Raw genomic sequence first — 12,135 nt, 5'->3', positions numbered from 1 at the left:
ACTGAGCATAGTACCTAATGGTTAGTCTCTCAACCTTCCCCCCAGTAGTTCCCAGTTTCTATTGTTGCCATCATTTCCATGAGTACCCAATGTTTCACTCACACTTATAAGTGAGAACATGTAGTGTTTGGTTTTCTGTTCCCACATTAATTCACTTCAGATAGTGACCTCCAGCTTCATCCATGTTGCTGCAAAGGACATGATTTCATTCTTTTTTATGGCTGCATAGTATTCCATGGTATATATACGTAAGGAAAAGGGCTGCATGGCAGTCAAGAGTAGGCCAAGGTAAACATCCGGTGCAGCATGACACAGCAGGATTGGAGTGCGGGTGCACAATCCTGTGCATTATATAATCACAGTTATGTAACCATGTTATAAGTGAGCTCATCACCTGACTCTGAGGTGCAAAAATGTATCACTGACACTGTGAGAGGGGCACATAATAAAGCCATGTCCCACCTGCCTCTGGACCCCCAAGTGTTCTTTCAACTACCTGCCACCCGTCCACCAACTCCCCTCGGACTCCAGCTTGGGTTGGAACCTGACAATTGGCGTAGTTGGCAGGATTCTGAAGTGAGTGAGTCCTCAGCACCTGATGATCCCTGGTTGGCCATGTGGCCCCAACATGGGTTGTGGTACCTGGTGGCAGCTGTGCTGCTCGGATGGGCCCTGGTGGAAACATAGGCAGAGGTAGACAGGTTCCCTGTGAGCATGGAGAAGGCCCTGAAGCACCTGGAAGCACACAGCACTGAGAAGGAGGGTGCCTTTGCCGGCAGAGTTGGATGGGCATTTTTGACTATGCTATGGAAAGTGCATGCCCAGTCCCTGCGGGATACAGCACAATAAGGAACCTTCAGGTGCTAGCTGAGTGCCTGGAGGCCCAAATACACAGCTTGGAATGAGAATTGGGAACTGCCATAAGTGCAGGTTTGAGCCTGCCTTCCTGGCCAGAGACTCCCATTCCATCTGATACTGAGGAGGAAGAACCCCTGCTGCAAGCTCACCCTGTGGTCTGCCAGAAAATAGAGCATGAACAGCCACTTGGGCCCCAAAGGTGGGCCCAGGGACCCCCTACCGTGGTGGAGCACACTTCATATTTGTGTCTACACCCCCACTGAGTTGCGGGAGTTAGGTAAGTAGCAGAAGCCCCTACCTGCCTGGATGCTCCGCTTCTGGGACAAAGGAGCTGACAGTATTTCCGATTCCACGGCTGAGATGGAAAAGTTGGCTTCTGTCACAGCTCACCCCTCCCTCCATCAGCGGTTGCAGGTGAGCAGACAGTTGGCACAAGGGAAAGGTGACCATATCCTGATTGAATGGCTGATGGCAGCCATGTGGACAGAGTGGAACGATGCCAGAGAATTATCAAAAACTGTGAGTAAATGGCAATCATATGCAGAGCTGGTGGAGATAATTTGGAAGATGGGTATGTGGCAGGCTATGTTTGATTTGAATACCCAAGGGCCAGATGATGAACGCTTTACCTCCCACATGAGGTACCTTGTGTTGGGCTCTGCATCCCCGAGTGTTTTGTCTCTCTGGTCGTTGTCCTTCTCCATACATGGGGCATAAGGTGACTACCATACATAAGGTGATACTGCCATGGCAGCCCTTGGGGAAGCAGAAAGCCAGCAGTGGGAGCAGGGAGTCTGTGCTATAAAGAAGGGGAAGGTATCTCTCCCATAGGGAGCCACCCCACAGGACAAAAAGTGGCCCTAGCAGATGACCCCCATGCAGATGTGAATTGATCTGATATTGGCTGGGGTTGCTTGAGAGAAAATTGACAGGCAACCCAATGAAGTGCTGTTAACTTTGTGGAAGCAATTGTCCCCGGAGTAGCAATTCCGGAAAATGCCCAAGACGGGGCAGGATGATGCTGCTCGACCCAGTCCTGCCGGACACTCCAGCTCAAGGATTACTTGCAGCTGGGTAGGAGAATAAAGCCTTTTGTGTTTGATTAGGGAACTGGCCAAGGTACCCAGCTTGGCAGGACACCAGAGATCAGAGGCCACATGTGGAATTGGCAATCCACTGGTACCCCACCAATGTACAGCAGGTGTTGGTGCTGGCAGGTACTGACGCAGATTATACCCTCGACTATGGGAAACGGGTAAGTTTTTAAGCAAGGCTGTATACATAGATGGTTATGGAGGCCAGTCAGTGAAAGTAAAACCTGTATCTTTGCACCTCGGCATTGGCTGCTTGGCTTCCCATTTATACACTGTGTATATCTCTCCCATACTGGAATACATTCTGGGGATGGATATTTTGCATAGTCTTAACTTACACACCACAGCCAGAGAATTCAGACTCCGCATACATGTAGGAAAGCTGGTACTATGGGGACATATGCATCACCTGCCCAGGTTCTGCCACAACCCCGACGGGTTACCTCTGCTTGTCAACACTGCTTGCCAGGAGGGCATACGGAGATAACTGAGACTATTAAGAAGCTAGAGGATGGCCGGGCTCGGTGGCTCATGCCTGTAATCCCAGCACTTTGGGAGGCCAAGGCGGGCGGATCACGAGGTCAGGAGATTAAGACCATCCGGCTAACACAGTGAAACCCCATCTCTAATAAAAATACAAAAAATTAGCCGGGTGTGGTGGCACGCGCCTGCAGTCCCAGCTACTCGGGAGGCTGAGGCAGGTGAATGGCGTGAACCCAGGAGGCAGAGCGTGCAGTGAGCCGAGATCGCGCCACTGCACTCCAGCCTGGGCGACAGAGCGAGACTCTGTCTCAAAAAAAAAAAAAAAAAAAAAAAAAGCTAGAGGAGGTGCAGATAGTGCATGGCACCCACAGCCCCTACAATTCTCTGGTATGGCCAGTCAAAAGGCCTGTCAGGACTTTGTGGATGACAGTGGACTATCAAGAACTAAATAAAATAACAGCCCCTTTACATGCAGCTGTCCTGTCTATCACGGATTTGATGGACCACCTGACGATGGAATTGGGACTATGCAGTGGACTTGGCTAATGCATTCTTTTCAGATGATATCGCTCCAGAGAGCCAGGAACAGTTTGGCTTCACATGGGAAGGGCGACAATGGACTTTCACAGTGTTGCCACAGGGCTACGTGCATAGTCCCACCATATGTCATGGTCTCGTTGCTATGGATTTAGCCGCCTGGAAATGTCCAAAGGGGATCCGCCTATTCCATTACATTAATGATATTATGTTAACCTCTGATTCTGCTGCAGATTTAAAAGCTGTGGTGCCCCTCTTGCAACAACATTTGGCAGCATGAGGTTGGGCTGTCAATGAATCCAAGGTCCAAGGGCCTGGGTTGTCTGCCAAATTCTTGGGAGTTATCTGGTCGGGTAAGACAAAAGTCATACCAGAGGCCATGGTAGGCAAAATTCAGGCATATTCCAGCCCACCACGGTGAGGCAGCTGCAGACCTTTGTGGGCCTGCTGGGGTATTGGCGGGCGTTCATGCCCCATTTGGCTCAAATGACAAAACCGTTCTACTAGTTGACAAAAAAGGGGGCTACCTGGGATTGGGATGATAAAGCTAAGACAGGCTTTCTGGCAGCCATGTGGGCTATTCAATAAACACAGGCCCTACAAGTGACTGACTAGGGGCACCATTTAAACTCTTTCTGCCTTGGCCTCCTAAAGTGTGGGATTTATAGGCCTGAGCCACTGGGCCTGGCTTGAGAATCTAAGGCTAATATTAATTTCAATCCTTTTCCATTTGGTAACTTTATTTTTACTTATTTATTTTTTTTGAGACGGAGTCTCACTCTGTCTCCCATGCTGGAGTGCAGTGGCGAGATCTCTGCTCACTGCAAGCTCCGCCTCCCGGGTTCACGCCATTCTCCTGCCTCAGCCTCCCGAGTAGCTGGGACTACAGGTGTCAGCCACCACGCCCGGCTAATTTTTTGTATTTTTAGTAGAGACAGGGTTTCACCATGTTGGCCAGGATGGTCTCGATCTCCTGACCTCGTGATCCACCCGCCTCGGCCTCTCAAAGTGCTGGGATTACAGGTGTGAGCCACCGCTCCCAGCCTCCATTTGGTAACTTTTAGAATATTGTCTGGTGTCGGCCAGGCGCAGTGGCTCACGCCTGTAATCCCAGCACTTTGGGAGGCCGAGGCAGGCCGATCACGAGGTCAGGAGATCCAGACCATCCTGGCTAACACGGTGAAATCCCGTCTCTATGAAAAATACAAAAAATTAGCCAGGTGTGGTGGCGGGCGCCTGTAGTCCCAGCTACTGGGGAGGCTGAGGAGGAGAATGGCGTGAACCCGGGAGGGGGAGCTTGCAGTGAGCTGAGATCGTGCCACTGCACTCCAGCCTGGGAGAGAGAGCAAGACTCTGGGAGAGAGAGCAAGACTGCTCAAAAATAAATAAATAAATAAAATAAAATAAATAAAATAAAATAAATTCCAGGCCGGAAATGGTGACTCATGACTGTAATCCAGGCCCTTGGGGAGGCCGAGGCAGGCGAATCACCTGAGGTCAAGAGTTCGAGACCAGCCTGGCCAGTATGGTGAAAACCGGTCTCTATGAAAAATACAAAAATTAGCTTGGCGTGGTGGCAGGCCTATAACTCCCACACTTTAGGAGGCCAAGGCAGGAAGAGTTTAAATGGCGCCCCTAGTCAATCACTTGTAGGGCCTGTGCTTATTGAATAGCCCACATGGCTGCCAGAAAGGCTGCCTTAGCTTTATCATCCCAATCCCAGGTAGCCTCCTTTTTTGTCAACCAGTACAACGGTTTTGTCATTTGAGCCAAATGGGGCATGAATGCCTCCCAATACCAATACTACAGCTGTAGTCCCAACTACTCAGGAGGCTGAGGCAGGAGAATCGCTTGAACCGAGGAGGTGGAGGTTGCAGTGAACCAAGATCGGGCCACTGCACTTCAGCCTGGGCAACAGAGCAAGAGCAAGACTCTGTCTCAAAAATATACAGTACATTCTACCAGCTCTATTTTCTCAGTTCTTTTCCTGGGATTCCTGTTAGTTGGTTATTAAACCTCCTGTATTGAGCCAACTTAATTTTTTCCCTTCACTTTTGATTTCTGTTCTAAAACTGTTCCTTGTCTTTTAATATTCTCACTGAATTCATTCATATTTTAATTTTTTTTTTTCTGGTATTTTACTACTATCCTGCTCTAATTGTTTTTTGTTCGTTTGTTTTTTGAGACAGGGTCTTGCTCTATCACCCAGGCTGGAGCACAGTAGCACGATCTTAGTTCACTGCAACCTCCGCCTCCTGGGTTCAAGCGATTCTCATGCCTCAGCCTCCTGAATAGTTGGGATTACAGGCACGTGCCACCACACCTGGGTAATTTTTGTATTTTTAGTAGAGACAGGATTTCCCCATGTTGGTCAGGCTGGTCTTGGACTCCTGGCCTCAATGGGTGATCCCCTCGCCTCAGCCTTCCAAAGTGCTGAGATTACAGGAGTGAGCCACAGTGCCCTGCCATATTTTATTTATTTATTTATTTATTTGAGACAGAGTCTCACTCTGTTGCCCAGGCTAGAATGCAATGGGATGATCTCTGCTCTCGGCACCCTCAGCCTCCTGAGTCAAAGTGATTCTTGTGGTAGCTGGGATTACAGGAATGTGCCACCATGCCCAGATAATTTTTGTATTTTTAGTAGAGACGGAGTTTCACCATGTTGACCAAGTTGGTCTCGAACTTCTGACCTCAGCTGATCTACCTGCCTCGCTCTCCCCAAATGCTGGGATTACAGGTGTGAGCCACCGCACCCAGGCCCTAATTTTATTTTTTGTAGGCATGAGGTCTTGCTATGTTGCCCAGGCTGGTCTCAAACTCCTGGGCTCAAGCAATCCTCCCACCTTGGCCTCCAAAATTGCTGGGATTACAGGCCTGAGTCACCATGTCTGGCCTCCTAATTTCTTTTTGTTTGTTGATTTGTTTTTTGAGACAGTCTCGCTTTGCCCAGGCTGGAGTGCAGTGGTGCCATCTTGGCTCACTGCAACCACTGCCTCCTAGGTTCAAGCGATTCTCCTGCCTCAGCCTCTTGAGTAGCTGGGATTACAGGCTTGTGCCACCACGCCCAGTGAATTTTGTGTTTTGTTTGTTGGAGACGGAGTTCGCTCGTTACCCGGGCTGGAGTGCAGTGGTGCGATCCTGGCTCCCTGCAACCTCCGCCTCCCAGGTTCAAGTGATTCTCCTGCCTCAGCCTCCTGAGTAGTTGGGATTACAGACATGCACCACCATGCTTGGCTAATTTTTTTTTTTTTTTTTTGAGATGGAGTCTCGCTCTGTTGCCCAGGCTGGAGTGCAGTGGCGCTATCTTGGCTCATTGCAACCTGTGTCTCCCAGGTTCAAGCAATTCTCCCACCTCAGCCGCCTGAGTAGCTGGGATTTTTTGTATTTTTAGTAAAGATGGGGTCTCACCATGTTGGGCAGGCTGGTCTTGAACTCCTGACCTCAGATGATCCACCCACTTCGGCCTCCCAAAGTGCTGGGATTACATGCGTGAGCCACCACGCCCGGCCTGCTTGGCAAATTTTGTATTTTTTTTTTTTGAGACGGAGTCTCGCTGTTGCCCAGGCTGGAGTGCAGTGGCGCAATCTTGGCTCACTGCAATCTCCGCCTCCCGGGTTCATGCCATTCTCCTGCCTCAGCCTCCCGAGTAGCTGGGACTACATGCGCCCACCACCATGCCCAGCTAATTTTTTACATTTTTAGTAGAAACGGGGTTTCACTGTGTTAGCCAGGATGGTCTCAATCTCCTGACCTCGTGATCCGTCCACCTCAATTTTGTATTTTTAGTAGAGATGGGGTTTCACCATGTTGGCCAGGCTGGTCTTGAACTCCTGACCTCAGGTGACCCGCCTGCCTCGGCCTCCCAAAGTGCTAGGATTGCAGGCGTGAGCCACTGTGCCCTGCCTAGTTTTGTATTTTTTGTAGAGACAGGGTTTCACCATGTTGGCCAGGTTGGTCTCGAACTCCCGACCTCAGGTGATCCACTTGCCTCGGCCTCCCAAAGTGCTGGGATTATAGGCGTGAGCCACCGAGCCCGGCCGTAATTTCTTGAATAGAACATCTTTTATCTGGGGACATTCCAGTTCCTGGAAATTTTCTGATTGAGAGTTGCTTTTTGTTTAGAGCTACCTTTCACAATCAAAGTTTTCCTCAAATTTCTAGTGGTATTTTCCCATCCCTATGTAAAAGTGAAGCACTAAAAACCTGTCTGGAAGATTTGTGCACATGGGCAGGCCTTATTGACAGGCTGTAGAGGGAATGGTGGCCAGTTGGCATTTTTGGTGGGTGCTCTTAAATGTCCGTAACTGTTGTCTCTCAAGAGTCACTTAGTTTTACCACAGAAGGATCCTCCAACATCCTGCCTGGTGGGCATGTCTGGCTGTTGGCATTCTAGAGCTGAACAAGGATAAATAGCTAAGGATCTCATTTATCCAGTATACAAAATTGTGCTTAATCTCTATTTTCTGAACAGCATTACCTAGTAAAGTAAGTTTGCTTTTTCCTTTTTAAAGTTGAATTTACTATCTCATTAACTTCACCCTCCAACTTTAGGAGCCATAGTGTAATTAATTACTGGCAATCTTGGGAATATCTTATCTCTGAAGCTAGTGCTGCAAACAGCCATTTGAGTGAGCAGAAATTTCAAATAACTGTAAGACACTCAACAAATGCTACCATTGGCTGGGCGCAGTGGCTCACTCCTGTAATCCCAGCACTTTAGGAGGCTGAGGCAGGTGGATCACCTGAGGTCAGGAGTTTGAGACCAGCCTGTCCAACATGGCAAAACCCTATTTCTACTAAAAATACAAAAATTCAGCTGGGTAAGGTGGCACATGCCTGTAGTCCTAGCTACTCAGGAGGCTGAGGCAGGAGAATCACTTGAAGCCAGGAGGCAGAGGCTGCAGTGAGCTGAGAGTGTGCCACCGCACTCCAGCCTGGGTGACAGAGAGAGACTTCGTCTCAAACAAACAAACAAACAAAAAACCCAAAAAAACAGATTTTTATACACGAACAATGAAGTGAATTAAGCCTTTTTTTTTTTTTTAAAAAAAAGGCTGGGCGTGGTGGCTCACACCTGTAATCCCAGCACTTTGAGAGATCAAGCCAAGTGGATCACCTGAGATCAGGAGTTCAAGACCAACCTGGCCAATATTGTGAAACCCTGTCTGTACTGAAAACACAAAAGTTAGCCAGGCTTGGTGGCAGGAGCCTGTAATCCCAGCTACTTAGGAGGCTGAGGCAAGAGACTGGCTTGAACCCAGGAGGCAGAGGTTGCAGTGAGCCAAAATCACGCCATTGCACTCCAGCCTGGGGGACAATAGTGAGACATCATCTCAAAAAAAAAAAAAGGTTTACAAAAACCTGCTACCATTGACACCTGTTGTTTTCCTGTTTGGTTAATACATATGAGTACATATAATACATATGAATTTCCTGTTTGGTTAATTCATATGAATATGAATTAAGGTCTTCAAATGAAGGTAGAAAAACCTATTTGAGACACACTCACACATTTTATTAAGGCTCTTAAATTGAAACTCATCATTTTGGATGTACAATCAAATTCTAAACACAACAGTCAAAATGCAGTGACTGTAATAAAATGTAATAACCTCCTATAAAGAAACGATTGGGGACTATCATTTTTGTGATTTAATAACACAGAGAAAATCCAGGAAGAATGAATTGAGTTCCTTCTAGGAGTTGTTTATCCCTGCTCATGCTTAAGATTGATGATTTCGTGAAATAAAGAACATTATTTAAGAGAGAAAGAAACTGATTTTTTTTAAAGAAATCATCACTCTCATTTGAAAGGTTTGCTTTCTTATTTCCTATAAGTACATTTCGTTTTTCTAATTCAACTGTAACCTCAGGACCACTGTACAGCACTTAGTAAACCTGTCTTTGTACATGTGATCTAGTTCTTACCAACTGCCTTCTCAAATGGAATAGAACTATAACACACAAATAAAAGGAAGATGTACAAGCACAGGGACAAAACAGGAGGAAAATAAAGACTAGAATGTGAATCTCATTTTCAACAAGTATCAGCAAGGAAAATGAGACTCTGGTTTCATAATTAATTAAATCTGCAGAATGCCAATTCCATTTGGTGTTAAACAGTAACCCAATATAAACCACTGATTCTGGAATAAGATTAAAAAAAAAAAATACCTGAGTGAATATAACAATATGGATAGACCAAAAAGAAAAAAATCTCACACACAATAATCACTGCAAGAAGATCCCACAGGTTATAGAAAACATAAAGGAACTTTAATATCCAAACATTCAGGGTAAAGAATACTGGATTAGTCACCCATTAAGTGTGAATCACTTCAGGTTCTTTACAGTACCAGAAAGTAAAATCTAAATTTTGCATATTGCAGAGAATGAAACCATTTTAAAAACTTTAATTTCCTTACCTGATACTAATACCAGTATAATTTTTAGACTGAAAAACTAAGAGTAAGATTTAAACCAAAGATAGAGGTGTTCCTGAAATGTGAATTTGTTCAGTAGTAACCTTTTCATCGAGTACTGATACCACTTTCTTCTCAAAAAGCAGTCAATGTACATTTTAAGATTTGTGCAATAAGCCAATATGCTGGATAATAAAAACTGTTATTACTGGGGATAGTCAAAATGAAAGAAAACTATTTAAATTATTTACGCCCAAATAATTTACCCTGCAGTCCATGAGAAGTACAGGAAATAATTTTTTTTAATAAGAGAAAAATGAGGGTCCTAAAGTGGAAACATAAGCCAGAAGAAATCTAAAAATAGCTTCCTGATATATTTTTTAAATATTTCATTTAAGCTGCTTTTGGTTGCATGCCCTGATCTGTAGAAGTTAACAAGGAAATAAAATTTCCAAGTATTTAAAAAATTTACTCATCTTCCATAAAGCGACTTTTAATGTATCAACACTTAAAAATACATAGTGACTTAATGAAGTATCAGCACAACTGCATAGAATTGAGCTCCAGAGAATTATACACTTGAGCTGTCTTTCCTGGGCTCTGGTTTACAAGGGTATTGGCTTAGAGACCAGCTTGGAGTCATTTGCCCCTACCCGGGAAATGCAGGCCAGGAAACTTAAGATTTTGCAGGCCTTTTCTGTTTCTAGGTAAAATGCAGGGAGCTCCCTGAAGGTCTTGAAAACCATCAACCACTCAAATATGTATACTGGGACCTTTCCTCTCTGAGTCAAGGAAGAAGGAGGTTTGTGATCTTCACTGAAAACAAAGTGAAACTTCGCACACAAGTCTTCTAAAAGACTCTGAAATATACTAGAAATTTCAAAACTAGAACAATGCCATCAAAGATTAAACCTCTTAATGCTTGGAGCCACCCCAAAATAATAAAATCGGGAACTCCAGGAAAACAGGTACCAAAAGAATCAAAATAATGATTGCACTGAGGATTCTCTTATTTGAAGGCTGTTTAAAGAGGTAGGATTTTAAGGTTTTTTTTTTGTTTATCTTTTGGCCTCTGAACATTTAAAAAATGCTTTGCCCAGCTGGTCCTTCAGGCAAAATTTGGAGGTAACAATGAACTCCAAGCCTGACACAAAGATATTCTACAGTTTCACAGCTATCATTTGTACATATTAAGTTGATTCACTCTTTTTGAGCAAATCTACCTAGAAAACGGCAAATTAATATATTCCTTTACATACAACTTTGTGTCTCAAAATTCTTGAAAAACAAGAGCAGATGACTTTGTATTCAAAGACTACCAAAGTATGTATTTGATTTTCACATGCAAACAACTTAAAACCTTATAAATCTCATGTCAACTCTGCATGATGCCTTGAAGGAAATGACATACAAAGTTTGCTAACTGTGCAAAATATTAAATTGCTAAAACATTTTACATAATGAAATAATACATGTAAATGTTGAAGTTGACACATGAAATTAACATGGCATAAGAACTTATCACATTTCAGATATTTTCTTTAGTAACAAGTTTTTTTTTTATAGTTCCTGGTACACAGCAAAGTTTATCACGAAAGATAAAAATCCTTTTAAACAAATCCAACAGGAAATTCTTGAGGCACCTTCTCATATAAAACACAAGATGAATGCAATTATCAATCCATCTGAGAAAAGTTTTCAATCTAAATGAACATCATTTTTTCCATTTAAGTATATTTTACAGAACTTTAATAAGGCAAGACAAATTTGTGAAAAAAGATGTAGATACAAAAATGACGTAAACTAATAATTTATATTAAAAAACCCCAAAGGGATAACAGTGGAGATGGGACAGCTCAAACAATGCTTTTATTTTAACCTAAAACAGAATTGTGCACAAGCTGAAGATGACAAAGAACTTCTAGACTCTGCACAGTTTTGGTTTTTTTTTAACATCTTTATATTACATGTTTTAAATCATATCAGGAATGCAAACTAGAACTGCACACTACTTCAGTGGAAAAAAGTTCAATATTGTGCAATTTTCTGCCTCTTAATAGTTAAAAAGTGGCAGCAATCCCTGCATTTGTGTTTGAAACAAGGATCTGAGAAACTTTATCAAAAAAGGTAATGAAGGCAAAAATTGGCAGACATCCAGCATCTTGTTTCTTTTTAAAACAATGTGGATGATAATTTCATGATTAAAAATGAATCTTTTAAATAAATACATTGTATCTGACATTTGCACTGACTGATTTGATAAATCTTTAAGTAAACAACGGCTTTACTACACTCCCTGTAGCCTCAAGCCACTGGCTTTAGATTCTGGAGTCCTTTTTCACTGGGTTTCATACCCTGCCACTCGATACCCAGAAGGCTGATTGGGCAACATGCTGCCATTTTGCCCTTGAGGTGGTTGCACTCCATAATTTGGTCCCATCCATGGTGCAGAAGACTGTGTCTGACTGGTGGAGAATGTGAAAGAAGCAGAGGGGAGAGGAAATCCACTGATTAAAATAAAGTATTGGCAAGAACAAACAACAAGAACAAATATGGGAAATGGGAAACATACTTTTTCTTAATCCCAAATAGAATAATTTATGCTAGGGAAAATGAAAGCTCTTACTAAGGTTTTTTTCTCTTAAAAACAAGCATCCCTGTATGTTTAATTTGGACAGTTTAATTTTGTTAGAAATTAAAGCTAAGAAAATACCCTGAACTTATCAATATTCATCTCC

General features: G+C 43.9%; 1 protein-coding gene across 13 annotated transcripts in view; it reads right to left on the bottom strand.

Moving 5' to 3' along the window:
• Positions 1-9,229: 9,229 nt before the first annotated feature.
• The window catches only part of TIA1 (TIA1 cytotoxic granule associated RNA binding protein), a 200,176-nt gene continuing 197,270 nt past the window's right edge, over positions 9,230-12,135 (bottom strand). For all 13 annotated transcript variants that reach the window (XM_063648599.1, XM_054475144.2, XM_054475146.2 and 10 more), the window contains one exon: positions 9,230-11,862. In XM_063648599.1, coding sequence (XP_063504669.1) covers positions 11,736-11,862 — 127 coding nt within the window. In that variant the 3' untranslated portion in view covers positions 9,230-11,735. The remainder of the gene's footprint in view (positions 11,863-12,135) is intronic.

Source organism: Pongo pygmaeus, chromosome 12 (genome assembly GCF_028885625.2).
Source record: "Pongo pygmaeus isolate AG05252 chromosome 12, NHGRI_mPonPyg2-v2.0_pri, whole genome shotgun sequence".
Lineage (NCBI taxonomy): Eukaryota > Metazoa > Chordata > Mammalia > Primates > Hominidae > Pongo > Pongo pygmaeus.
The sequence above is the reverse complement of the archived record's forward strand: the minus strand, read 5'-3'. Positions and strand labels throughout refer to the sequence as shown.